The 27,373-nt window shown below is 42.9% G+C and overlaps 2 protein-coding genes across 3 annotated transcripts; one reads left to right on the top strand and one right to left on the bottom strand.

The window, feature by feature from the left end:
• The first annotated feature begins 1,773 nt into the window (after positions 1 to 1,773).
• Positions 1,774 to 21,506, top strand: tbl1x (transducin beta like 1 X-linked). Of its 2 annotated transcripts, none has more exons than XM_084022594.1 (15): positions 1,774 to 2,040; positions 13,798 to 13,903; positions 14,552 to 14,697; positions 14,945 to 15,164; positions 16,038 to 16,170; positions 16,323 to 16,464; positions 16,550 to 16,613; positions 16,716 to 16,813; positions 17,329 to 17,389; positions 17,537 to 17,658; positions 17,752 to 17,826; positions 17,921 to 18,048; positions 18,954 to 19,119; positions 19,218 to 19,319; positions 19,437 to 21,506. In XM_084022594.1, exons 2-15 carry the CDS (start codon positions 13,846 to 13,848, stop codon positions 19,461 to 19,463), a joined length of 1,542 nt encoding a protein of 513 aa, XP_083878720.1. In that variant the 5' UTR covers positions 1,774 to 2,040; positions 13,798 to 13,845; the 3' UTR covers positions 19,464 to 21,506. The 2 variants fall into 2 exon arrangements, with proteins under 2 accessions (XP_083878720.1, XP_083878721.1); XM_084022595.1 differs by lacking the exon at positions 1,774 to 2,040 and adding an exon at positions 9,116 to 9,139.
• A 563-nt stretch (positions 21,507 to 22,069) lies between these two features.
• gpr143 (G protein-coupled receptor 143) lies at positions 22,070 to 26,795 on the bottom strand (the record flags this gene model as incomplete). The annotated part of the gene is made up of 9 exons (XM_084022596.1): positions 26,539 to 26,795; positions 25,381 to 25,490; positions 25,125 to 25,219; positions 24,781 to 24,873; positions 24,557 to 24,666; positions 24,357 to 24,465; positions 23,501 to 23,618; positions 23,164 to 23,416; positions 22,070 to 22,173 (listed from the first exon to the last, which is right to left on the bottom strand). Exons 1-9 carry the CDS (start codon positions 26,792 to 26,794, stop codon positions 22,070 to 22,072), a joined length of 1,248 nt encoding a protein of 415 aa, XP_083878722.1. The 5' UTR covers position 26,795.
• Between the last annotated feature and the right edge of the window lie 578 nt (positions 26,796 to 27,373).

The raw sequence follows: 27,373 nt of genomic DNA, 5'->3' as shown, positions 1-27,373 counted from the left end.
AAGTCAATCGCCCATACGCCATCTTGCTGCCATAAATACTCAGCGGTGCACCACATTTACATCACTCTGCAGCTGAAATCATCCTCAATTAATACACCAAATACTCCTTCTTTAGATGCGATCGCTAAAAGGTTAATATACTTAATCTTAAATAAATAGTTTTCAATAAATAATTGCCAGTTTTCAAGATATAGATCTAGGAATTGTTGTTGACTTTATCCTTTACAATGTGGGGGAAAAGCTACCCTATTGTCTGTTTTTAGGTCATAGGCATGGCTGATGTTGTCTCCATAAGTGCCATCTTATAAATATATACCTGTGACCTGTAGAGGCAAAACCAGAAGAGTCAGACAATTAGTGAGATAATGACTGTAGCACACAAGAGATCCTTTGTACACAGAGAGAATTAATCAGCTGCTAATACATGACATCTTCAAATACGTCTTCTCTTTTGATTGCATTACAGTGAGACAGTAACCTCATTCTAATCCCATATCTACTGCAATTTTCAAGTTTTGCTGTCATGTATTCATAGTCATTGGGTTTATTTTTATTGTCCTACAGTCTAATGTTGCAACTTTCCCATTTCTAAATTACGACACCGTTTAAGTTGCTAATCAGGGCTTCAGCCAAGATTTTTTTAGAAATACTGAAGTCATTAGTCCAAGTGCCACAGACACAACCCCACACCCTTCTTGGAAATTTTATTACAGCCACAAGAAGTAAGTCTCTGACATGGATTATTAAATTGGTTAACTCTTACCTGGTCTTTGTTATTTCTCAGCTTGATGGTCGAAATGCTGCTTAAATGTCTTTTCCACACTGCCAGAAAAAATATTCTGTTAGCCTCAAACCAGCCCCAAATCAAGTATTATGGGTCTAAAATATCAGAATCGACCTGTGAAATAAACATCATATTAGGCCTGCATTTCTATCAAATAATATCAAGTCCCTTTCTGGTTGATATATATGCATTGCAGTTGGAGCTGGAGCAGTTGTAGCTTTCGAATGGAATATGTCTTTGCGCACATACTGCCGTGTGTACGGTAACCAAAGGAATGTGTCACACCAGTGTAGAGCCGTAATGATGTCAACTTGTTATTTACTTTCCAAATCTGAATGACTGAGCAAGGCGAAAGGAGAATTAATCAACCGCTGTGTGACCGGGCAGGCGAAAAATAGTTGTGCGCGTTGGGGGAGGGGGAAGTGGCTCGGAGAGGCCAGATAGGCAACGTGCACCACTGTAGCCTATATGGACTCTACTATGCTATAACAATAAATAAATAAATTAAAAAATATCAAACTAAGAATGTATTAGTGTGTGCTTTACATTGGGCAGCCGAATACGAATATTTTAATTCAGAGAAAAAAAAAATACAAACATTCAGGTGCACATTTATGATGTAGGAGAAAATACAGTATGTGTGGTAACAGCAGGCAACCGTTGAGTCGGAAGCCTACGTTTATCTCTTGATGCTAGCTTGATAGCAAATGTTTACAAAATGCTAGTCCGTAATCTGTGAAATACACACGAAATGAGCTTAGTAAACGAGTTAACCCGTGTTTGGTAATGTCAATATTCAGGTTTAAGGTCAGTTGCCTTGCCTTCACCCCCTCCCCTCCCCCTCCCCTCTCTCTCTCTCTATTCTCTGTCTACGTCTCTCTCCCCCGCCGCCGATCAGCGCCTGCTGCTGCTGCTGCTTGTCTCTTTACGTCCCTGTTCTCAGTGAACGGTGAAACTCCACAGAGAAACTAGCCCGCACTAGCCACACAAACTCCGGGGTTTGTTCCTCCAAAAATTACACCCCCCCTCCCCACCACCACCACCACCCCTCCTCAACCAGTCGCTGCTCCGTCGGCGCACCGAAAATTAGTCGACGAGTGAGTCACGGCAGCGGCGGTCGGAACTTGAAATATGACGATAAGCGACATGGGAGGAAAGTCGTCGCTAGCTTGCTAGAAGTTGGAGAGGGTTTCTCCTTGTGGAAGAGGAAGCGGTGGCGGCGGCGGACACCACGAGTTCACTCTCGCAGTAACGAGGTAAGCCGGTCAAAGTGGCTCGGTTCGGGATGCACTGGGTTAAAAGCCTGTTTGTGTGTGTGTGGGGGTGGTGGAGGGGGGTGGGTATGGCGTTCAGAAATATAGGTGATTATGGTTGATTAGGAGGTCGCCGGTGCCACAGCTTATAGTCACCGTGTGACTCCACACGTGTGTTGAAATCCCTCCTTGTGTCTTTAAAAAAAAAATGTCCTCTCTTATCCTACTTTTCTGAGACTGTGTTTTCCCTCTCTTTCTCCTCTGTGTTACTTCACAAAAATACAACAAGTTACAGAGTTTGAATGCTCCATTTTTTGGGGATTTATCATGGATATCTGACGTACTTTGCACTTAATATCACAACAGGAAATCTCACAAGTGAAGCATCGGTCATGTTTTTGTTCCTGAAATATGAATGATGTTCATATTGTGTGCAGGCTCGGGAGAGCTCATGAAGGAGGTGGTGGGGGGGGGGGTTCATCTTACTGTATAACTGCATTGTTAAGTTGTGTCAGCTGTAGATGCATTTTAAAAACCACACTACAGGCACCAAAATTATGAAAGGAAACTCCATTTGAATGTGAAGCTGGAGATGTGGTGATTTCATACCTCCACGTAACACTTAATAAAAACCACTCTGGTGAACCTATAAGTGGTTATTTTCCAGTTCGTGGCCCTGGCTGCTCTCAGTAGGTCTCTTGAATAATGAGATACAGCATGTACAGGCACAGTTACAGATGTCCCGTCTAGCCTGTCGGCATCAAAGTGTTTATTATGTCCATTACAGCGAGACACGAGGAGGATCCAGATGGAAATAACACAGCGAGTGTTGTCTTAGTCTGATTCTACTCCCCCTTTTTTTCTTCTTCTTGACCTGGCTGTTGTACGTTCACAATACCATTTTTTTATTTGACATTTTGGCTTTTTTAATACTAAGCCACTGAATATAAGCTGGATGACACCTAACACTCTTCACTAATGTCATCACTACAGAGATAACTGTTGTTATCATTTGATTTCATACATATACACAAGAATATACCAGCGTTTATGGCGTGAATAGTTGTCTTGATCTGGAATTGTATCGCAACATGATTATGTAATAGTGATATCACATTTTTTTTTAAATATTATCCACATTAAACAATGAATCATCAAGACGTAATCTTGAGTGTTGTAAACAAAAAAGAGAAGAAAGAGCTTAACCCATGTGACCTCATCCCAGATTTGTCAAATTGACGTCTCGACCCAACAGATGACTTCATATTTGTTTTGCCTCGGTGACGTTTTTAACATGTAGGACACGGGATCCAAAAACGATTCCACACATTTCTTCTCAGACCGTTTTGGTGTCACCATTATTCTCTCAGCACAGCTCGCTAGCTTGCTCCATTTTGGGTTAACAAAGAGGGAGCCTATAGTTTACTGAGGCTACAGGGCATGCCGTAGAGCAGAGCACCCCTGGAGTACAACGGACTGGCCCATCGCACCCTCTCACCGTAAAGTTGGCCTATATTTAGCATTTGGTTACATCTGTCCAGAATTTAATCAGTGGTGGTCAGTTGTTGTATAAGTCAATGGCTCTAAATGGTTGATGATTTCTCTCAGGTTTATATTTTCACAACCGTTTTCTCGTCAACATTGTGATATTGTTTTCAACCGTATTGCCTTGCCGTACTAGCGTGTTTCCCCAGTTCTCTCTCACCACAGTTAAGGACTCACAGTCAACCCTAATTGCAGTAGTTACAAAAACAGTTTTAATGGCACCTGTTTAAAGAACAATAGGAGTTTTATTATGTCTTAACTGCACGTTTCAGACCACTTTGTGCACCTCATTTCAGCGTATTGATCCCTAAATATGTTATTCTCGGTGCCTAGTAAAGTCATTACTGCCTCTCCTTAATGGCCCTGAAGGTGGTCCATTTATAAACAGTGAGTACGTTTTCTCAGTGCTTAATAGATTTGAGTCATTCTTTTAAATTTGGCACTTCGGAAGACGTATCCCTTTTTGTACTGAGGGCATCCATTGATGTGGTTGGCTCTTCTGTCACTTGGTCAGTGATGCGTCTGTTGTTTCAGTGCTGTATGTAATGTGACGTATAATGTGGCCATATGTGTAGAATCCTAAGCTTATAGTCAGTCCTCATGTAATTACTATGGAGTCACCGAATCGAAGCTCAGACGAGACCACTGGAAATCTAACGTGCATCGTGTTAGACACACAAATGTATCCTCTGCTCATAAGTAGGGCAAGGAAGTCCCCGAGAAAGCCCATCTCAACCTTGTGGTGCAGCAGCGCTCTGTATCGGTCTGTCCAAATATTTCTCTAGCAGTATTTATTTATGATAGACTGTGGGGGGGGGAGGTGAGCCATTCTCTCTCCCCCCCCCTAAAAGAGTCATACAGTGTGCACAGGCTACCAGCCAACTGGCAGACCACTAGTTACTCTGAAATAAACGCCCATACAAGTTCTGGCTAGTTCAAGGCTATAGATATTAATTTGGATTTATTTTGGATTCAGGGCGGCTCTGTTTATAGCCGTGTGAACTTGGGTCAGTTGTGTGCCTCGAATCCGTCCCGGTGTTCAAATTAAAACCCGTAACAGGAAACCCCATGTCTTTTTAAGGGTGTGTTCAATGTTCAGCTGTTTCTACCACCAACTAATCAGAGTTTATTTTCTATTTCTATCATAGCTAAAGATTAGGTTTCCTTCTTTAAAATGCTTGACATTTGTTGTTAGTGGAACATGTCCACTTTTTAGCCCGCTCCTCTCTGTTAGGTCATGCTCAGTCAGCGGACTAACATTTTTTTTGTGGGTGGGGCTGCTTGATAACCGCAAAAATCTTAATCGCGATAATATTTTTTTTCGTGGATTACTCATCGACTTTGCCTTCTAGTGAACAGTTCATATCCGTTGTATAGATATGGATGATGATGAAATGTCTAAAAAGACCCACAAAGCATTTTAAACCGTGGGATTAATAGGCTATCTGCGAGAGATGCGTTGATATCGATACTGATATCGGATATTGGTGCGATACCGACAGGAACAGCTGGATCGGGTGTCGTGACAATGGGCCGATTTGATATGGGATACCATTTGTTTTAACGAGGAATGCAATGTCCTGTCTGATGTAACCGTATACATAAAACAATGATCCCAGTCTCTTGCATCCAGTGAGGCCTACAGCTTATTTATTAAACCCCGGTATCGGATCGGCACTCGTATCGGCCGGTATTGCTATCGGTGTCACAACTGGAGCTGAATCAGTGTGTCCCAACACTCCACCTCAGTCAACAGATTAAAATCGAATCAATCGTACAGCCCTGCAAACAAATAATCTTATTTCTTAACATTGACTAAAAGTAATGAAACAACAGATTATGATGTTGCAGTCATTCCGGGACGCCTCTGAACTCGGGCCATCGTTTTTTAAGAAGGTTTCCAGGAGGAATGTGTTCCGAGCACTATCACTGCTGCTGGGTGACTGTAGAGGAAGTTATGCAAGCGCATGCATGCCAGAGTGAGAAACTTCTTTACAAAAGGGATTATTGTTTTTTTTTCTCACTCAGTCTTATCTTTTCACCACCTCCTGATGCCGCCATGTTATCTCGTCAGAAGCTTTGTGTATTGTTTAGCGGCAAAGTAAACACAAAGAGGCGTATACACACTCGACAAAACCATAACGAGAACAGCAGCATGTAAAAAAAATATTACTGTAACATGGATATGTATCGTTTTCCACCGATGATGCAGCCAGGAGAGTTTCATGCCCATACAAGCCATGGAAGCGCTACAACTATCGTTCACCTAACATGGTCTTTAGAGGAAATGAATGGAACTTGGACTTTTCCACATATCACCTTTTTGGATTTACACGATTCTTGCATTTTAATGTGATAAAGTACCTTGACTTGTCGGGCATTTTATCCATTCATTTTTTATTATTATATATTCTGCTCTTGGTATTCTATGATGCTCTATCTTTGTTTTCTTGGATTATGAACACAGTTCAGGGTTGTCTACATTGTCAGCCTTTTATACATACAGATATTTATTCAGTAAGTGAAGTCAACCGCTTAGCAGAATAGACACTGTAGAGAAAGAGATGCACGCTGCAAAGGTGAATCTCTAGTGTACGTTAGTGCTGTGGAAATGCGCGGTAAAGAAACAATCAAGAGAAAGCTTAGATTGTAGATCTGTATTTCAGTTGTCTGCCTTGGTTGTTTGACCCTGATGTCAGATGGAAAGAAAGCTCAAGTGTGTGTGTGTGTGTGTGTGTGTGTGTGTGTGTGTGTGTGTGTGTGTGTGTGTGTGTGTGTGTGTGTGTGTGTGTGTGTGTGTGTGTGTGTGTGTGTGTGTGTGTGTGTGTGTGTGTGTGTGTGTGTGTGTGTGTGTGTGTGTGTGTGTTGTGTGTGTTGTGTGTGTTGTGTGTGTGTGTGTGTGTGTGTGTGTGTGTGTGTGTGGTATTTAGGGTGGCATGAGCAGCTGTTGACAGAGAAGCAAGATCTTCTGGTCACCATAGCAACACTTGTATGGCCCACACTGTTGTGTCTCTTGTGTTCACAGCTTATTTGTGCAGTCTTCATCTTGCTGAAGAAAAAAAAAAAGATATTGCCTGGCTGTGGCCTCTCTGTTGACTGTGACAAATCTCAAGGGCACTTATTTCTTCGTATTGAATGAATGTAGTCCATACATTTACTCTGCCAAACAAAGAGGCTATTATTATAAAAATGTGTAGGTTTTTTTTGTAATTCTTAATGAAACTGCTTATGTAAAAGCTTGTTAAGACATACTGTACGTTCCTATGAAGATGTAATAGTTTCAGTTCCTGTCAGTGATGGTCTCATCTCTAAAATATGTCAACACAGCAGTGCAGATTAGTTTCTCTTGAATTGAGACAGAATACGAAGGAACTTGTGGCTACATAAACGTACAAGCATGCACCGTCATGGATGTGAAGCCACTTACAAACTGGTCATGCTATAGGGTGACATACATTGTGTATGTATATATATATTTTGTCATTGTACATAAACACACAGATGATAATAGGCAAGACTTGACCAATGGATTTGACATTCTTAGCCCTACACTAGTAGTGAATATGCTTATATTTAGAGAGATGTGTTCAGCTATGTCTATATGAATGACTAAGTGTTGTTTTATATGGTCTAAGTGACAAATTGGTATCAGGGAAGATGAAGATTTTATTCAGTGTGTTTGTCTGCTGCACTGAGCAATGGAGCCTTCTGTGTCCCACTATCTCCTCTGCACCACGTTTAGCTGCCACCCGCCCCCACACAGCCGTACACATGCATACCCTACAGCGACTGCTTCCCCGTTTAAATCCACATATGAAACCAGGTTATGTTGAGCGACTAAAACAAAGTGTTTTCGTGTTCTGTAATAACCTGGTTCCTGTAAAAGCTTCAATGAGCAGATTGTTTTCCCACCCAGTGCTTTGTCTTTTACAGAAAAAGCTGGAGATGATGATAGAATTGGCCCAAAATGGCATTTAAATGTTTTATATTAAAAAAAAAAGTACAAATGTTGTAAGATCGTAAGTACTTCGTCACGCCACGTCACTAGTCTGAGCTTGAGCGCTCATCTGATAACGTGATTGGTTCATATGAGGCTGAATGCTCGCTGTTACGACACGGTGTCACTCTCTGCAGCTTGTTCAGCTTGACCTAATGTTACATTTCATTATCAATTAACAGACATTGTGTGACTCCTGTCGTGGGATTACATTCAAATATACAATGCAATCAAATATTCATAATATATTCAACTATGTATTTACAATTCAAATACATCTGTGGAGTACTAGTGTAATTTTAGGCAACGACTAAAAACGATTGTGTGTTTAAGTAATTGCAAGGATCTGAGTTGGTATGGGCATGTTGCTGCAGGTACACGATGAAATACTATCCAGCAAGACAGGTTGGAGTAATAACGTTCTCATCTCCTCTAGTGTTTCATCATATATTCATCAACATAATTAATACGGATTTTGTGTTCCTTTTTGTGTATATTGTCCACATCAAAAGGAAAATCCGACCCAGTAGTTCTCTTCTTTGAACAGCAGATAGGTTTCTGATGTCCTTTGTTTCCACAGAGAATACTAAATGACACCAATAGGCAAGTGGGAGTTGTCATTTTTATTTGATGGTAATGGCTTCAGCATGAGGGTGGATCTGAGGTCCTGGCGCTCCCGATTAGAAGCCGTCATGATGAATCCTTTCAGGGATCCTCGCTGTCGGTTCCCATCCCCCCATTCCTTCCCCTCGGGAGAAAATACACTTGATGGTTGTGCCTGAAGTGTGCAATTATCTATTGGCAGAGGAAAATACACACCTTACAATCTAGCTGTAAATCTATCAAGGTGTAGCTCTTCATCAAAGATTGTACATCTTGTGAGGATTACGGCATTGGGGCATGTTTGCAGTATCAGTCGCTGTAGTCGGGCACTGGATACCCCCCCGACTAATGTGTTACCCTGATGACCTTTTTCATTGTTAACTACTGAAAGAACCAGTAGATTAGGCCTAGTGGTGGCGAGGGTGGCCAACCCTGCACACGTGTGTCCACACAGTCTGCAGGTTTTCATCCCAACTGATCACCTCAGCAGGTAATTTCACAAGCGACTTCTTCCCCTCCTAGTTAAAGGAGTGCTAATCAGGGGGTCGAGTCTTTCGGTTTGATTGAAAACCCGCCGACTGTTGTCTCGCATGGCGTGGGAGAAGTGTTTCCCCTGGAGACAGAAGGCTCCCATCCCCCACCGTTTGCTGACCTACATTGGCTGTCGCTAAGTGACTCATTGAGAGAGGCAAAGAATAATGCACAAATGGTTGTTGTGATTACCTGTGTGAGGATGATTATTTATCACCCTGCTCCCATTCCACCATCCCCCCACTTTGATTCCCACCCCCACCCTACCTCTCCCGCTCCCCTCCCCCCATAAGACTGCAGCCCAACCAGAAGCTTCAAAGGCGGGTTTTACTCAGCAGAGCAGTTCAAGAGAAAATGGCTGCTGTTTCCAGGTCTTGTTTGCACATCTGTCAGGAGGTGACTGTTCAGGAGAAAATGGGGTCCCTGGTATGCTGGTTTTCAACATCATTCTTTCACACACACAAAAAAAAAGCTGCGTGTGTAGGAGATGGCTGATTTTGTAGTTCTCGTCGCGCATTTTTACATTCAAATGTTTACGCTCGGAATGCATTTTATTTGGTTTCAGCGATGGATGGCTGATTTTTACGATACAAGCCCTAATTAGAGTGCTGTTCAAGTGATGATGTGCAGTGGCATGTTTGTTTTAACCAGAGTAGCTGGAAACTAAAAATAATTGTGTTTTAAATCAGCCCACCTACAACGTTTAGCAATTATTATTATTTTTTAATCTAGATGAGATCAGGTTAAATCTGCAATTTTCTCTTTTATTGTATACCAGCTATGATGGAATCACTTTAGGGTTAAGCAGCTGAATGATAGTTCTCGTTCACCATGGTGTCTCTTCTTTATGAAAAACCACATTCATTCTTAGAAATTGATATCAGCAAAATCTGAATGTATCTCAGTTTCTAAGCACGCTACTTCCCCCTGTTTAACTGTCTCATAGTGTTGTTGTGCAATCCTTGGATGGTGCCCACGCCTGTGTAATGTATTGTTTGGCTTCGGCTCAAATACTTTTTCGAATACTTTTTGAATGATCACCGCAGTTCTCATCCGATACATTGAACCGTGTCAATCAATGTCTAATTAGTTGTGTTCCTGTGATTTCAAACACAACACTGTAGCAGCTTTGTATTGAATTGAAGCAGTGTTTGGATTAAAATACTCTGTGATTTTTGACACTTTTGGTTACAAAAACAAAAAATCAACAACTGTCCTCTGTAATGTCTCTCCTCAGACTAGTTCCAGTAAGTAGTTCTGTTCTTCATCATATGGCCACATATATTGGGCAAACAACCCGATTAATGAGTAAACTCTTGTTTGCTTTGAGACTCTACAATGTTCCTGTCAGCGTTAAACCGCAGAGGTTGTGGAGCTGTTAAACCTCAGGGGCCGTTCAATCAGATCCTTATAATATTTCAGATTCACAACTTCATGCACAAGCATATCTTAACATAATATCCCTATGATAGGTGGATATATTTTTTTTTACAAGATAATGATCTATGTCATCGGGAGGTTCTTTGAACCCTATTCCGTAGTACACTTTGTCTACATCAGCTGTGTAGTGAAACCAGCACGTCTGCAAAAATCTGCCGTCCTGTGTTGATGAAGGCTCAGCATGATGGCGGTCTAGCTTACATTGTCAGGTAATTACCACAACATAGCAGTAAACATCCTTAAGTTAACCCCTAATGAGACTGATTGACCACAGCGGGGGTTCTCATCATTGGTTTCCATTCGCCTATCCATCCACTGCCCTTCTTTCCTGCAAGCAGTCCTCTTGTTTGCATTTGGAAATTAAATGAAAATGATATTTGACATACATTTAAACAATCGTCACTCAGCTGTAATTTAGTTTGAAAGACCAGAAAATGAAAATAATAATTTAAAGCTACAGGCAACTAAATCATAGTGAGTAGAAATGCTGTTAATATACTTCAATCTGGGCTCTGTTGCGACAGTGTTTTGTCACACAGCAAGAACATTTGCTCTTTCTGGTGTTGGTGGTCAGAAATGTGTAATCGACAAGTGACCGGTGGAATCCGCTGGTTGAGGGGATGACATTTATGCAACAGTGCGAGGAGGATCAAAGGACAAACGTCATGTGGAAAGGAGGAATAGAAGAGGGGAAATAATGAGGAGTAAAATGGATTCATCCGTATGCCGTTACATTTTCAGCCAGAACTGGGTAGAAAACAAGATGTAGTGCAGAGGATGGCTCGGCAGCTCTATTGTTGGAGGTTTTTTTAAAAGAGTTTTTCCAAGTTAAGTATGAATTGACACAATATTTTACTCTTACAGCTGTAGTGCTGGCAGACGTGTAACATTAAACTGCTGTTGGCCATGTTACATTAGCACATCCCTCTTTGTCTCGGGTACTACACACTGAAAATAACACGGTGTTTCATTGCCGCTGATGGGATTGGATCGATTCGGTGCTTGTAACACATAATCTGGTCTCATTCCTCCTGTATCGATACTCCGCCAGCATTTAGTATAAACACAGGTTGTATTGGGTTTCTTGTTGGGTTAAAGGTGTCAATGGCAATGAGATTTCTCCATTTTACACCGTGTGTCATGATTCCCAATGCTATAGAAATGGCGATGTGATATAGCTGTTGTGCAGCTTGGAGGTCGCCTGCATTAATTTCCAGGGTCTTCTTGATTTTCAATTCCACTATATTTAAAAAATAAAATAAAAATCATATTATTTGCTCACTGAATTACCTGTTCATACAATCTGGAACGTGATTCCTAAAATTATGATTATATTTTAGTGTAAATATTGTGACTACTGTATAAAGCTCCTACGTTTATGTAGATCTGTGTCGGGTAAACTGTGTTTTTGTTGTAGAAGCAGCTTTTTCTTCCTTTTTTTGTCTTCTTTTTTCAAAAGGGATCATATCTTCAGGCTTTGGCTCCACTTATCACTTCAGTGAATAAACCTCAGCACCATTGCAGAGGTTAGCATTTTGTCTGGTTTCCCAGAGGGCACATTGTTTGGTCAAAGGAGGCCTGCATTCCCAGGGAGTTGTTTAATGGATGGTGGCATCATTGGCCCATCTGATAGAGGGATTACTGCTGCTGCCCTGCACCAAAGGGACCCGAGCCCCTCCAGACGGCCTGTTAATTATGTTTCCAGTTGTTTGGTATGTAGCTGTGGCGGCCTCGCTTTGATGTGGATACCCCTGGTTTCCAAGCTGAATAGAAACACAGTGGCGTTGGTCAAACCGGGGCACAGTGGCTTATGTGGACAAGCTTAGTGTTGTGTGTTCTGGCAGAAAGGAGCATGGACTGTTTGCCTTTTGAGTAAGAGGTTTGTTTGTTGATGCTTGAATGATAATGAAAATGTATGAAACCCGTGAGATGAATGTATTAGTTTAGATTTAGCAGCATTTCTGTGAGATTCTGTTCTGCTTTTTTGAAGTTTTTTTTTAATGCAGGTGTTCCTTTAAGGTCACCTGTGGAGTTTTTGACCTCTAGTAGTGCTGAGCTGTTTATTCATGAGCCCATTTGGTCCGCCTTGTGCACAGGCATGAAAAGGCACATGCACGGCATACACAACCCCGTCAGTGGTTTCACACTATTCCACTGATTTACAAGTGGCTGTGACGTGCCAACAAAAGAAGGGAAGAAAAGACTCCGAGCGCGAAAACATGGATGCAAACATTGCTTTGCAAATGTGAAATACATGCTTGTTTGTCCTCGAGACTGTGCACCATGGTCTTTTCTTTGGTAAACAACAGCGCGTGCAAACACAACTTGTGTTTGTTTACAAGGAATGTCCACAGGGCACCCTTAATAGCACCCATTGAAAATTATAAAATGACCTTTATTTTTGTGGGTGCACCAGTTAGAGATGATTATGATTCCAGCCCGTAGCGTGTCTGTTGTGGTACAATGAAGGCAGACTCCATCTGAAAGAATATACCAAGGCGAAAGTGAATAATTCATGTTGAGTAACATGTTCAACCCCTCTGGCTGCGTGCCCGCTGGTAATTGGGACAACACCATTCTCTGTCTATTTTGCTGGATCTCTCTTGTTGCTATGCTACCAAAGGGGAACCTGAGTGGGCCTGGACAGTGTTTGGAATGAAAGTTGGACAGCCACGATGCAGTCTTCATACCTGACCCCCCCCCACCGCCTTCATTTTTCTCTTTGTATTCTCAGCAAAATGTCTGTCCCTTGGTTTTCCAGTGAGGTAGCGAGGGATATAGTTATACATGATGGGTTTGAGTTAGTCATGACTCATTCTCAGCTTGCATTTGAACCATAACCTACTTTTAGAGGATTCTCTTTCTTGTGTGTGTACATCGCGTGTGGGTGTACAAACGATGTTTGTTACAACGCTCGCATAACATACGGTTGAGCCGTTGGGAAATTATGAAATCTACAGTATTTTTGTCATGTGCATCCGCCCGAGGGGAAATAAAACAACATGATGGGATTAAAAAACGTAATTGCGTTTATGTTCCTTTCGGCGCCCATCGGTTTTTGAGACGATCACAATTGAAATGTTAACATAAGCTCCATTAAACACCAGCATTTGTTGAAAATAACTCAGAAGAGAAGGTCATGCCGGCCGCTATGAATAATTCGCTTTTTGCTCTCCCCTGTAATTCACGAGATGGGCAGTAGACAGACATTTAATATCTTTACTGCTTTATCAGGGCTCTTTCCATCTGGATGGTTGGCTGGGTCACTAATGGGAAGCACCATTCAGTTCTCAATGAAAGCCAAATGGATATAGACACTCCCATTAGGCCACAAGAAAGCCAGCAGAAAAGAGAGGCAGGAATTCTTACATTCAGCAGTCGACATGGATTTACAGGTTAAGTGACCCAGCCAATGGAAGGAATCGTGCAATGGGAGAGTGAGCATGTACAAACAGAGGCAGTGTGTGCACGTCTATTCAAATATGTTTGCTCATGTCTGCATGACAACGAGGATCAGGACGGATTTGTGCAGAATCTGCATCGGTTTTGTGTGATCAATAACTTTAAATGGAAGGAAACGGATATGACACACGCAAGACGGCAGACCTCAATATTAATCTGTGTCCTGTGTGTTGTGTTTTCAGGAGTGAGCCCAGCCTTCCAACATACCTCCTCCCATTCATTGGGCTAAGATGAGTATTACCAGTGACGAAGTGAACTTCTTGGTCTACAGATACCTCCAGGAATCAGGTTTGTCTTTATAATAACTTCTAGACACACCAATTATGCTAAAATAACTTGATTTATTGGACCTGATACATGATTTTATTAACTTTCTAACTATGCACATCCTATATGAACATGGTCTAGATTTGCAATTGTCACGAACAAAGACAAAGCACATGATATGCTACTGTTTGTTTACGTTATGCATGATCAAACATGGTCACTTTAGAGAAGATATTTTCAGCTCATAGTAAGTAGATGGAAATAACAAGTCTGTGTGAGGTCCCCCTCGTTCAAACGGATGGAAATAAACAGGCCTCTGTAATATGAACACCTTGTGGGTGTACAGAATATTGCCTCGCTCCTTAGACGTCAACATGCTGTTTGGGCTTCGATAGGATTTGGATCAGCGATTAAAATCCTAGCTGCTGTGTTTCATTACTGGCAGAATGCTTCCTAGTAGCCGTGAGAGGTCAACATTGCCACTGGCGGGCTTTATTATACTCCCTAATGTCGCACTTGTTATGCCATTCAGTTGTTATATTCATATTCTGTTAGCTTTGTTTGGATCAGACGAGGCTTTTCTTTGAGTATTTTTGTTGTGTTTGTGAACACCTTGTGCATGCCACTCTGCCTTTTTTTAATGAATGTGAATGGCGGTTTGTTTTTCAGGTTTCTCCCACTCAGCATTCACCTTTGGCATCGAGAGCCACATCAGCCAGTCAAACATTAATGGAACACTAGTGCCCCCTGCAGCCCTCATCTCCATCCTGCAGAAAGGGCTCCAGTATGTGGAGGCAGAAATCAGCATTAATGAGGTGAGGACAGGGACCTGCTGTTACTGGCTCCCGCAGATGTTTTCTATCGCTTTATAATACAAAGACAGGCTTTGATCTGCAACACGCCAGGTTAACCGCAAATGCTTTAAACGTGTTCAGTCTGTAAGAAACGCAGAAGAATGCCCAGTAGGAAAAACGCACTTCCACTCTAATTGATCATTATTGGGAAACTAATCAAAAATCCCATTGTCTCGTGATGCGTTACTAACTGCTGTTGTCCTGACAGGATGGTACAGTCTTCGACGGTCGGCCCATCGAGTCGCTGTCGCTCATCGACGCGGTGATGCCAGACGTGGTGCAGACGCGGCAGCAGGCCTTCCGCGACAAGTTAGCCCAGCAGCAGGCGGCCTGTGCCATGGCAGCTTCGACCTCTGGAAACCAGTCCAACGCACCAAAGAACGGAGAAGCCACCGTCAACGGGGAGGAGAACGGCACTCACAACATGAGTACGTTGACTCTTTTAAACACACGCACTTATTCTTGAAAAAATAATTATGTGATCAAATGGTAATCAAGTATGGTTAAAAGAAAGGACAAGTCAGTTCTCCATGTTAGTTTCTAGGCTTGCAGCTCATAAGGAATCTATATATAAATCTAATATCATGTCAAAAAACTACATACGTACTTTCTTTTTCACCGTGGCTGAATTATAATTCTGACTCCTTATAATGCTCGGTTGTCTCTGGTTCAGCTAGTAATGACGCATAGCTACATTAACGTTGATATGAATCTGAAAGTGGAACATTTTCAAAGACGAGTTGCTCTTCCTGCGTTGCGTTCTGCAGCGTAGTAGTTGCAGTATTACCTACATCTACACCTACAAAATCAATAGTTGTTCTACTTCAGATGGCATGTCCAAATGCTTTTCCCACAGGGAAATAAAAACAGCTGCGTGGGTTTTCACGCAATGTGATATCGTTAGTAGCTGTTCAGCTTGTTGTGTGAATGAAACCCGAGAGGTGTGGATCAGGTGGCTCTTGAGACGAGGGTAAGAGGAGTGGATGTTTGCTTCAGCACATCCCAAAGGAATTTAATTCAGAGGTGTGGATGGCAACGGGAAGAGTCGGGTGTGAGCAAAGCTTTCAAGTGTCTTTCTGGCGTTCACATGGGAGAAACGATCTGGAAGCGTCCACATATTCTCGTGACTGTGTGCTCATTATGCAGTGAAAAGTGTGTGTTTAAACTTAGCCCTTTACCACCACAAACCTTCATTAGAAGTACATCTATCAGCGTTTTATGTAAAGTAGTCATAGCTTACAAGTGTGTGTGTGTGTTGATGCATGTATAAATATGTGTGTGTGCGCCCCCACTCTTCTCAGATAACCACAGTGAGCCCATGGAGATGGATATAGATGTGGAGATACCAGCGAGTAAAGCCACAGTGCTCCGAGGCCACGAGTCTGAAGTGTTCATCTGTGCCTGGAACCCTGTCAGCGATCTGCTGGCCTCGGGGTGAGTCCCTGATCTTAATGCGTGCTGGATGAGTCATGCTATATTGTACGCACGATTCGGCTTTGATTTAGAAAGATATATGACCTCATAAGATCCATCGCTGACAGTCTCCCCTCCTCCCCCTCCTCCTGTTGCGTTGGTATTCTGTACAGCTCGGGGGACTCCACCGCCAGGATCTGGAACCTGAACGAGAATAACAACTCCAACTCCACCCAGCTGGTGCTGCGCCACTGTATCCGAGAAGGTGGCCAGGATGTCCCCAGCAACAAAGACGTCACCTCACTCGACTGGAATGTAGGTTCCCGAATCATCCGTCCGCATCTGACCCGCGCGGCTGGAGACGGTTACGTAACGATCCTCTTATCTTCCCATCCAACAGAGCGATGGGACTCTCCTGGCAACGGGCTCGTACGATGGATTCGCCAGGATATGGACAAAGGATGGTATGTCCTACGTTATTCCAGCACAGTGCCATTAGGTTCATGCCATTGTGATTGTGTGTGTGTGTGTTTCTGAAAGAAATGGATATGACTCCTATCTATTAGGAAATCTGGCAAGCACCTTGGGACAGCACAAAGGGCCCATATTTGCACTCAAGTGGAACAAGAAGGGGAACTCTATTCTCAGCGCTGGTGTAGATAAGGTATTTCATAATGGCCCACAAGCATTGATTTGTGTCTTTCAATAATAATATCCACCTGTGTGTGTTTTTCCCTGAGCAGTCCTGGGGCTTGAAATGAACTTTATTGATCATCTGCCAAAGTGTAAATCTGTAATGTACTTTTTCTGGTCTTGCTAAACGACTGTGCAAGAGAAAAAAACCTTATGTTAATAATTATTTCACCTAACTATATCTTCATATCACTGTAGCATAACAATGAGATATTTGGTTATGCAGCATTTGCATTGATTTGCATTTTTCGTGCTGCAGTGACATGAGCTGCAGATATACTGTATCAACACACATAAAGCAAGGGTGCACAAACTAGACAATGAATGTGACAGTAGCTGCATGCATTTTTGTTTTATTGGGGAGATTTATTTCAAGCCCTGGTCGTCCTTGAGAGTACATTTTAAAGAGCCTTCTTGATTCTTCGTAATGACGCACTAAAGAAAATGTTGCATTGGTGGTTTGAAATGCTCAATTCCATTTTCCAGACGACAATCATTTGGGACGCACACACAGGAGAAGCCAAGCAGCAGTTCCCTTTTCACTCAGGTAAAGCAGAAGAATAAATCAAGCGTATAACTGTAGTTAATAAATAGGATGGGAACGGCTTCCTGCTCAGCTGTGAGCTGTGGTTATATTACTGGCTCGTAAACCCCCCGACCCTTAATGATCCGGGCTCGTTCAAATGTTCCACAGCCCCAGCACTGGACGTCGACTGGCAGAACAACACCACCTTTGCCTCCTGCAGCACCGACATGTGTATCCACGTATGTCGCCTCGGCAACGACCGGCCCCTCAAAACCTTCCAGGGTCACACGGTGAACAGCTTTTTTTCTCTGTCGCTCCTCTGACCTTATGCCACGCTTGCCCCATCGACGGCCCCGCTAACGAGTTGTGTGTTTTTATTGCAGAATGAAGTTAACGCCATTAAGTGGGATCCGTCGGGTATGCTGCTCGCCTCCTGCTCCGATGACATGACCCTAAAGGTGAGACCCGTCTTTAGAGCCGAGAGGCGGCAACACCCGAGTGGCCGATATTGAATTCCATCACATTTTTGCTCTCGTCTCCCTCCCAACACAGATTTGGAGTATGAAGCAGGATTCCTGTGTCCACGATCTCCAAGCTCACAGTAAAGAGATCTACACAATCAAGTGGAGCCCCACGGGCCCCGGTACGAGCAACCCCAACTCCAACATCATGCTCGCCAGGTGGGAATCTCTCACACATAGCTCACATTTTAGTACCGTCCTCTGCTGCCACACACATTGCTCAATTTTGAAAGAAAAGTCCAAGCAAACTGTGTATATGTGGGTCTATGTATATATGTGTGTGTGGGGGAAGAGGACGCCTGTTATTTCAGAAGAAATTATGTTCCAGGCAAAATCGTTGTCAGTGGCCCAAAGCCTTGTACCCTGACCCAGATGTGCACACATGTGTAAATGTTCTAGCTGGATGCCATTACTGACAACCCAGTGTACCTGGCTGGAGTTCACATCGGATATAAAACCTGCCATTATCGCCACTGCTAGAAAAGAACTTCATCATCTTAAGTAAATGTCACCGTTGAAGAGCGTGTGTGTAGTACAACTTGAATTGACTTGCATTGTTAATTTGCTGCCAAAGGGCACCCATAGGAGATAAAACCTGCCTATTTATACCTTGGTGAAGAAAAGCTGTTAATTGAAATCAGCCACTTTTTTTTTTTTTTTTTTTAATTATCAGTTTGTTTTCAGCACCGTCTCAGTTTGTCTCAGTTTTCGGGTCACAGATGCTCACAGTTCGTCACATTTTTCCACACGTGTATAATTGCCAAGTGTGACCTTTCTGTGTATGAGCATTGATTAATGATGTTTCCGAGATGTGAGTTTGACAATGTGGTGTTGTGAAAAGATGTTTTGAAGCCAACAATACACAAACTGTGATCTATAGCTTCTTAAGATATGTTATTAATTCCTTTGTTTCTGTTTATGAGCTTTTGGGGCTAATAATCATAAACCTGGAAATAATGCATTTAAAAGCATCCTGCAGGATCTAAAGAAACTAGTTCTCATTTTTCTGACTAGAACTTTGAGGAATCGTTTGTGCTGATCGGTGTCCTCTTGTTTTCCCACAGCGCCTCTTTCGACTCGACAGTACGGCTGTGGGATGTCGAGCGAGGCGTATGTATTCACACGCTGACCAAGCACCAGGAACCCGTCTACAGCGTGGCCTTCAGCCCCGACGGCCAGCACCTGGCCAGCGGCTCCTTCGACAAGTGTGTCCACATCTGGAACACCATGGTGAGTGCCTGATTTACACGGTTTACAAACAGCCCGAGAGGATTCGTTGTATTTGCTGTCAAGAGTTGGTCATTAATTTGTTTGCATTCTTGTGTCAGACCGGGGCCTTGGTGCACAGCTTCCGGGGCACTGGCGGTATCTTCGAGGTGTGCTGGAACAGCACTGGGGACAAAGTTGGTGCCAGCGCATCAGATGGCTCGGTAAGCCACAGACATTTGAATGAACGAATGTTACTACTTTACTTTTTTCGGTTTGCTACCTGCAAATTAAATTGACTGAAATGCATTATTAATGTCACCTAATCCTTTACCTTCTAGGTATGTGTTCTTGATCTCCGAAAATAGCCGGATGGAGACTTTGATGACGAGTCCTGGAATGTGCAGCAAATTGCCTTCTTCTGACATCAGCAAACACACTGTCATTGCTCGGGAAGAGCTGTAAGGTGGAGAAAAGCGAAACCCCTCACAGGAGTAAAAACCACAGGACTGCAGCAGCCTCTGAGGACTTAAATGCACCTTACAGTTTTGTTGATGTGTGTTTTTGTGAGACGCCCGTTGGAAACGTAATGGAGAGCCGTTTGAGAGATCCCCGAGACTGGACTGAATCCAACTCCCTGGGTGCATCCGCGTTTTAAAGGTTTTTCTAATGAGAAAGTGCTGCGATCCCTCCGGGCCACTGCTCCAGCTGTTATCGGGTTGTAAGGGTGGAAACACAAAGATGAGTTTTATATAAAGAGAACCGTGTTAATGAGACATGTGTTTGGCTGTGAAAAGGCAACAAAATTATGAAAGAAAGGTTGTGGTTTTGGAGTTCCTCTGAGCAAATGTTACCTCATGTCCAAATGAACTAACGTGAGACGTGGTAAAAGTAACATCAATACTGAAGCACCGTTATTGTCCGTGGACAGGGTGCTTCACTTCTTCCCAGTGGAGAATAGTTTGTTTCAAGAGTACTTCTTGCATCTTTTTTTTTTTTTTTTTTCCCTCCACAGATGGACTTCTGAAAGTCAAAATTGAATGTGCCGCTGCAAGGTAGTTCTTAGGTTTAACATCAGGTCAACAAAAGGAAAAAAACCTGCCAAGAAACAGTCCTAACCTCCGAAAAAATGACCTGCTCAGTTCACTCGAGATTAGAAGAGAGTCATTTTGTGGACAAGATGTGAAAAGTGTGGTTTACAAAGAGAATTTTCTCCCTTTTTTGGATGTAAATGTCAGAATGTAAAGATATGTAAATTAGATTAATACACAGACTTATATACTGTGTATATATGTTTATATACAGTACACGTTATTGCCATTCTGTAGGGGCTCATTAATGGCTAGAGCTGTCACATCTCTGCTGATAATACGCAACAAGACCTCTTTTTAAATGAAGTGCATGTGTCATCGGCTTTCTGTTTTTTTTAATAGTCTTTTCAACTGGGCCAATCATATCCATCAAGTTGTCACAAACGGCTTCACACAGATGTGTTTAGCAGTGTTTTTGCTTTCCACTTTTGATCCCTGGGAGCCGTGGAAGAAACGTGCGCCTCGTTACCGGCATTCAGGGAATTGTCTGGTCAGATATTTGGGAGAAAATGGTCATCAAAGTCTCCTGCTCGGTTTCTGCTTTAACTGTGTTTTGTATGTGGAACGGGACCTCACAGGATCAACGTTAAGGAGTGTGAGGCAGACCTGAGCAGGAAAACAACACTTACATTAGAAATTACAGTGGTTCCTCTTTGGCACTTTCTCTGAACAATCTACTGGACATTCAGAGCACGTTTTTGACCCGAAGGTCAATGAAAAGTCCTGCTGTTGCAAGAATAAAAAAGGTCTCGTTAAGTCCCACCGAATGCTGCCGGCGGATCAGATTGCCTGTGTTGTGGGTCAAGCTTCATCAGTGTGCACAGTAAGTTTGGCTCCATCTGCTTACTGGGATCTCATGGAAAAGACAGTGTCTTCAAACTAACTTTGCCACCACTTTGATTTGCCTTTTTTTTTTTTTATTATGGTCCCTTTTCAGTCGACGTCTGCTAGAGCAATGTAAACGTGCACTTTTTGTCTGGTGGGTACAGCAAAGGGTCAGATATTACTGAAAGTTCGAAGGGCCAATGTTTCTTTTCTCTTTTTTTTTTACGTCACAATTGGATGTCAATGGGTGGTTCATTGTTTTCTGACGTTATTTTTTTCATTTGCTGAGAGCCATTATTGTCTGTGTCAGACTGAGAATTGGGCTGTGGGTCGGTGGCCATGCTTGGCGTGCTAAGGGGCCCCGTATGGAATAAGTGCTGTGACGGCTACTATCTCTCTGGCACCCTGGTCCAGGGTGCAGTCACCTGTTTCCAAGACAAAAACGTTGAAGTCATTCAGTGTCTCAAAATAAACACTCTATTTTGATATCAGAAAACCACCCGCGTCTTGAATTCTGTGTTTTTTTTCTCAGCTCGGCGTGTATTTCTGTTCAGTCATTAAGAAAGTGTCATCAACAAAACCGTAACACATCTTTTGGAAATTTTAATAAAGTATAAAATAGATGTGTGCAAAAATACAAGATGTGGACAACTGGAAAAACAGTATTTTAAAAGGTAATTAGCTTATTACATTCTGTGCTTTCAGAGCTTAAAAAACAAAGGTGCACATCACAAAACCAATGCACATCTTATTCAGAGAATGTCCCGGGAGAAATGATTCAAGCACTTTTAAAAGGTCAGCCTGTGAGTTATTAATATGGAAATGTTTGTTCTAACTTACTGCTAAGACTGGGAAGTAGCAGACAGATTAAAGAAAAAAAAATTAGGAAGGAATGAAAGGCTTACAATCAAGAATGAGACTTATGTTGAAATCTCATGACCAGTTAATATCTGGGGGAAATCTCAATGGGATAAAAGAGGCTAAGAAACTAAAACAAAAGTGGCTAAAAGAAGAATGTCACACAGAAGACGTGCAGGGAGGCGGCTTGTCGAATACACCTAGTGCCTCACAGAGTTCTCCAAGGATTCTCCGTCAGCGTCTACATCCTCATAGTCCTGTACCTCGCTGGAAATGTGGATTTCAACTGTACTAGACTCTGAACCTAGCAAGACAAAATGAGGGGTAGATTACTGGGTGTTACTACACATGGCAACAGTTCAACAAACTGCTGATCTACTGAGATCTCTTGCATTTACACACCCCTACATCACAAATGTATTTTGGGAATTATCTTTTATATTTCCAGATTGCATTTTAGAAGTTTTTGGCTTTTAATTTAAAAAAAACACATTACAGGTTATATAAATGAGTGCAAAACAAAACAAAATCCTTCACAAAATCCACTTTATTTCTAAAGACTCATCATTTCAGAAACACTGAACGGTGACACAAAACACCGAATGGCCTCCGTACAAGTGATCTACATTGTGCACAAAGAAAATGGTATAAAATGCTTTTCAGAATTATCCCAAAATACATTTAATCATATCTTAACAGGCTTTTTTTGTCGCAGCAGACTTTTTGACTTACTATTCTCATTATAACTGTGCTTTTTGCTTCCTGTGACACGTGCCCATGTCATCATTCAGTGTTACTAGAATGAGATCATAAATATTGACATTTTTACCCAGTAAAAGCACATCAGCGTTGAATCTACACTCAGTTGACAGTGTATTAGTTTCATTATATCACAGTGCTGCGATCTGTCTTTATGCAGTTTCATGCTATTGTACTAATCAGTGCACCGTGGATCAAACCTGCCATGGTTCATTATAACACGGGTTAAAAAAATATATTTTGCGACTTAATATTTATCACAGAAAGCTTTAACTTTATCCCGGTCAGTGTCTCCAGAGCTTTGCCACTGAAGTGACTTAAATCATGATGAATCACCATGATGAAAAAAGAAAAAGAAAAAAGCAGGGCAGACTTCTCAGCGGATGATCATGCTACAATGACGTCATCCAAAAGAACATAAAGAGGAGGCGGTCCAGCCATCAGTAGATATGCAGCGTAGCGGATGCTGATGCCTAACAGCGTCACCATCCCTGATACACAGGCGAGTTGTTACTGCCACTCAAATTCCATTTACCTTCAGAGAGCACGCTGATGGCGTCCGAGTGGTGCCCGTTGCTCATCATGTTCTTTTTGCCTTCCTGGACGTGACTCTGGTAGAGCAGAGTGCTTCCCACCAAGGGGTTATTGCCCGCCGCGTTGGGCACCGAAGTGGAGGCGGAGTCCCAGGCCAGCTCCCTCCTCCGCTCCAGTCTGAAGTCAACGTCGAAGCCCGTCCAGCCGTGAAAGGCCAGGGTGTTGAGGAAAGCTTGCATGGGGTTCAGGATACCCTGAAAGAGTCGGAGGGCAGAAGAATTCACAGTGTGTGTGACATGTGACATCCTTTACTCTGTGTGTGTTTTTCTTTTACCCACCATGATGAACCATGTGATGAGGGCGGCGTTTCTGATGTTCCTCAAACCGTTGTCATTGATGTCTGTTTGCATCTCTAGGTAGAAGAGGAGGCTCTCGTTGATGATGTTGGGAACCCAGCTAAAACATCAATACGGCTCATTAGCGTTGTTACGAGTCGCTTATTATGCTGTGAAAATCAATGTTGAGGACCGGCACATGGGAGTTTCTGTGAAATCGCCTCCTCATCAATTATACACTTCATAACGGCCGTACAAACCAAATAAGGCGCTAAACTAATGTCGCATTAGTCAGGATGAGATAATGCAGGATGTAACATACATTTCTGTAGCTCATCATTAACACTTAGATCACCATATAAGGAATGTAAATTCACCTCATACATTTATTGATAAGGGGACCAAATAATAACTTACAAACACATTCCTGTGGTTGTGCACTAATTTGGGAAATATGCTTATTAAGTGTAACAACATATTGCGATTTTACAGGGTGTTATGCACCACATTATATTTGTTGCGTAAACTATAACTTCCTGGAGTCTTGTTGTCACGGCGAGGTTGCTAGGCAACCAGCAAACAGGAATTTACATTCGCCCGGGCCAAGAGAATCTGGCACATAACTCCCGTAAAAAAAACCACATGTTGTTTTCGTATGCATTAAAACAAAACGAGATATGATGTGTTAACGAGTGAGCTTTCGTGGTGCTGGATGGTGGAGTTCATTACCTTCGAGGAGAGCCGGGCTAACTGGGTCAAACTGGTGCCTCTCTTCATGCTAAAGCTAAGCTAAGTGTGTGGAACCCCCAATCCCTAAAAAATGTGAAACTATTCCTTTAAGTGCATCCCCCCAACATACCAAATAAAGAAGACCAGCATTATTTTAAAGAAGCGGATTTTGATCTCGTTGGACAGCCGTCTCTCGTTCTCGGTGTAGATTCCTTGCCGTCCTTTTAGCAGAGATGTCACTAGGTGGAGAGAGAGAGGGAGGGAGAGAGATATTTAAGCCCACATGCACGAGGATTTGACCCGGAGAGACGGTGAGAGCGAGGGACTGACCTGCAGATATGGTCCGACTAAAGAAGACGGGATTGGCCACGAGGACGAGCAGCATGGGTGCGTACGTGGTGACGTAGTGGGGGATGGCGTGCTGGAGGCCTTGCTCGCAGCTGCACAAAAAACGCCACAGAATAATGACATCGGTGCTCAACTCTCCCGGGAGAAAAGACAGCGACACGGACGCTCAAAAAGGTGCACAGAGATAAAACACCAAAGTGTCTTACTCGGAGATGGACGGGTAGTAGAGCATGGCGACTCCTTCAACGCACAGCAGCAGAGCCAGACCCCATGTAATCATGTGGTAGAGGATAATGGTGCTGGTGGAGGGGGGGGGGGGGGAGAAACAAGTCATGAGACTGAGATCACAACACATGCTGCAGCTCTTTATCTGGAGGATGATGAGGGAAGGATATTAGATTATTGAAACACAAAAAGTGTGTCAAAAAATGGGACTCGTGTCGTGGTAGAAGAAGCATATCTGCCTTAGAAAGGCGGCACAAGTGAGAGGAAGACGTTTTACGCGTTCTGCTGGTTGTGAATGAGGAGTTGGAGGAGGGAGGTGGAGTACCTGATTCCTGCAGACGTCTTCACCACCAGGAAGACGTCCACGGCGTAGCAGAAGGTCCACCAGAAAGAAGCGCTGAAAAACAACTGGATCCACATCTGTAAACACACACACGTGAGATACAACTTATACAGGTCATATGATGATTCTATTCATAAGAAGTCACGTTTGTTTCCCCACTATAGTCGCCGTGCCATTCATTCATGCACAGCTGCACCGTTTGATGGCTAAACAAGGTGTCAGAGGGGGTCATACGTACCGCACTGCCAACGCAGAAGACCTCGGGCCAGGCGTCGGTGCTGTTGGCCAGCGAGATGCGGTCGGTGATGTTGGGCAGACCCAGCCACACAGATGACCTGACAATGATACCTGGAGGGGCGGGGGGGGGAAACAAACAACACATGATCCTCCAAACCAGATCCCGTTCCACCAGGAGGAGCTGGTTTTTGTTAACATGCAAGAAGCATCATTTCATTCGGTTATTATGAAGTGCGATAATGAATTACATTCAGCCATGGGATCCTTTTAATAGCGTGCTTTATTTCATGGAAATATGAAGCACCTCCAGGTGTGTTTTTATAAGGGTGTTTCCATTTCCTACAGGAGACTCTTCGCTGTGGGGCGGCGAAAGAAAAACGGGAGCTCTCCCAGAATCTTAATGTGATGCAGACATCTGCATGCTGTTGTGTTCTTTTTTTAAAACTGTGTCAGCCTCAAGCTCTATATATATATATATATATACACATATATATACGCGCTGGTGGATGAAGTACTGAGGCAATGAGTACTAATACATGACTTCATCTGCCTCCTCTTTCACCAAGACAGAGAGGCAAAGTGATGAACGAGCAGCTCGAGTATCACACCGGTTGTGATGCCGAGACGTGAAAACCATCTCCAGCCTTCAGTGTGCCGTTAAATGTGTGACTATTCTGCTGCTGCTGCAGGAGAAATGATGAATTCAGATCAAGAGGGGAGAAAAAGAAAGAAGTTTGCCTCAGAGTCATTCATGACTCACATGAGAGGATCATGATTCATTCTGTTGGTTCACAATAAGCAGCTTCACAACTTAACTTCTTGATTAAATCTGATTACACACACGTTTATGAGAAAGTCTGAGCTGAGATCTGGATGTTTATGAAAAGTGTCCCACTTTTTAACGACATGTAACATCAACTCAACAAGCTGCAAAAACTCATGACTGATTTATTAACTATTAAACATATATTAAATGAAATGTTTCATAGCTGTGTAACGTTTATACAGCTATGAAACATTTCATTTGTTGTGTAACTTTTGTTGTGTAACAAAATGGTTAAAAACACACATTTGCGTGCGTAATTAAATCCAGGAAGCACGTTCTGGGGAATAAAAACAACTTTCTGTCACATAAATTGTGCCAAACGGGTTAGTTTACCTGCGCATCCCAGTATGTCACATATACTGATGATGAACAGGATCCGGGAGGAGGACGGAGGCCTCGGCAGCGGGTACTGTCCCAGTCTTCTGTATCCTTTGCGCTTTGGCAGGATTTGTAAAACGGCGAACAGGAGGCTGAGCGCGGCGCTGCCCAGACCCAGAGCCCCGAACAACGTGGACTGGAAGGTCACCACGAAGTCCGTCGCCGCGTCTCTGTTCGGGCAGCAGAAGGTCTCAAGCCGCGGGGATGCCATGCCGGACACAGAGAAGGAGTGGACTGCGTGCCGGGAGAAAGCAGAAAGGAGACAAGAGGAGAGGAAACGCTCGGGTCCTGCATGAGCCGACTGTGAAATCACGCGGTTTGAATCATCATGTGCTTTCATTTAATCCCTGCAGTTGTAGCTTAACTGTGCCTCAATGCAACAATCCCACAATGGACTGTTGTGTGATTATTTAGCTCTCAGGTTAGGGGAGTTCAGATGCCTACTGTATATCCGAGTTCATCTGTTCGTGTACAGTAGACTTTACTGTGGCCTATTTGTTGAAAAATACTGTAAATTCCTTTATTCTACCTCAAAAATAACAGGATTTATGAATGGATTCAGTCATGAATAGATGTCAATGCAGATCCTGTGTGCTATTTTACATAACAATAATCAATAAGAATCAATGAAACGCTTAATGTGTTTGTGGTTGTGCAGCAGAAAATAGATAACATATAAACACATATAAACATGGAATGTGTTTTTTTTTTTTTTTTTAAACAATTAAACATCTCAGTCATCAATAAAAAGCACACAATATTTGGAATTTGGATTCTGCATGGGAAGTCT

Source organism: Eutrigla gurnardus (genome assembly GCF_963514095.1).
Source record: "Eutrigla gurnardus genome assembly, chromosome: 12".
Classification (NCBI taxonomy): domain Eukaryota; kingdom Metazoa; phylum Chordata; class Actinopteri; order Perciformes; family Triglidae; genus Eutrigla; species Eutrigla gurnardus.
Note: the sequence above shows the minus strand (reverse complement) of the source record. Positions and strands in the feature narration are given on the sequence as shown.

Coding starts and splice junctions, on each gene's coding strand:
- tbl1x (XM_084022594.1), top strand. CDS start 13,846: ATGAGTATTACCAGTGACGAAGTGAACTTCTTGGTCTACAGATACCTC. Junction 15,165..16,037: donor GAACGGCACTCACAACATGA/GTACGTTGACTC, acceptor CACTCTTCTCAG/ATAACCACAGTGAGCCCATG. Junction 18,049..18,953: donor TCCAACATCATGCTCGCCAG/GTGGGAATCTCT, acceptor GTTTTCCCACAG/CGCCTCTTTCGACTCGACAG.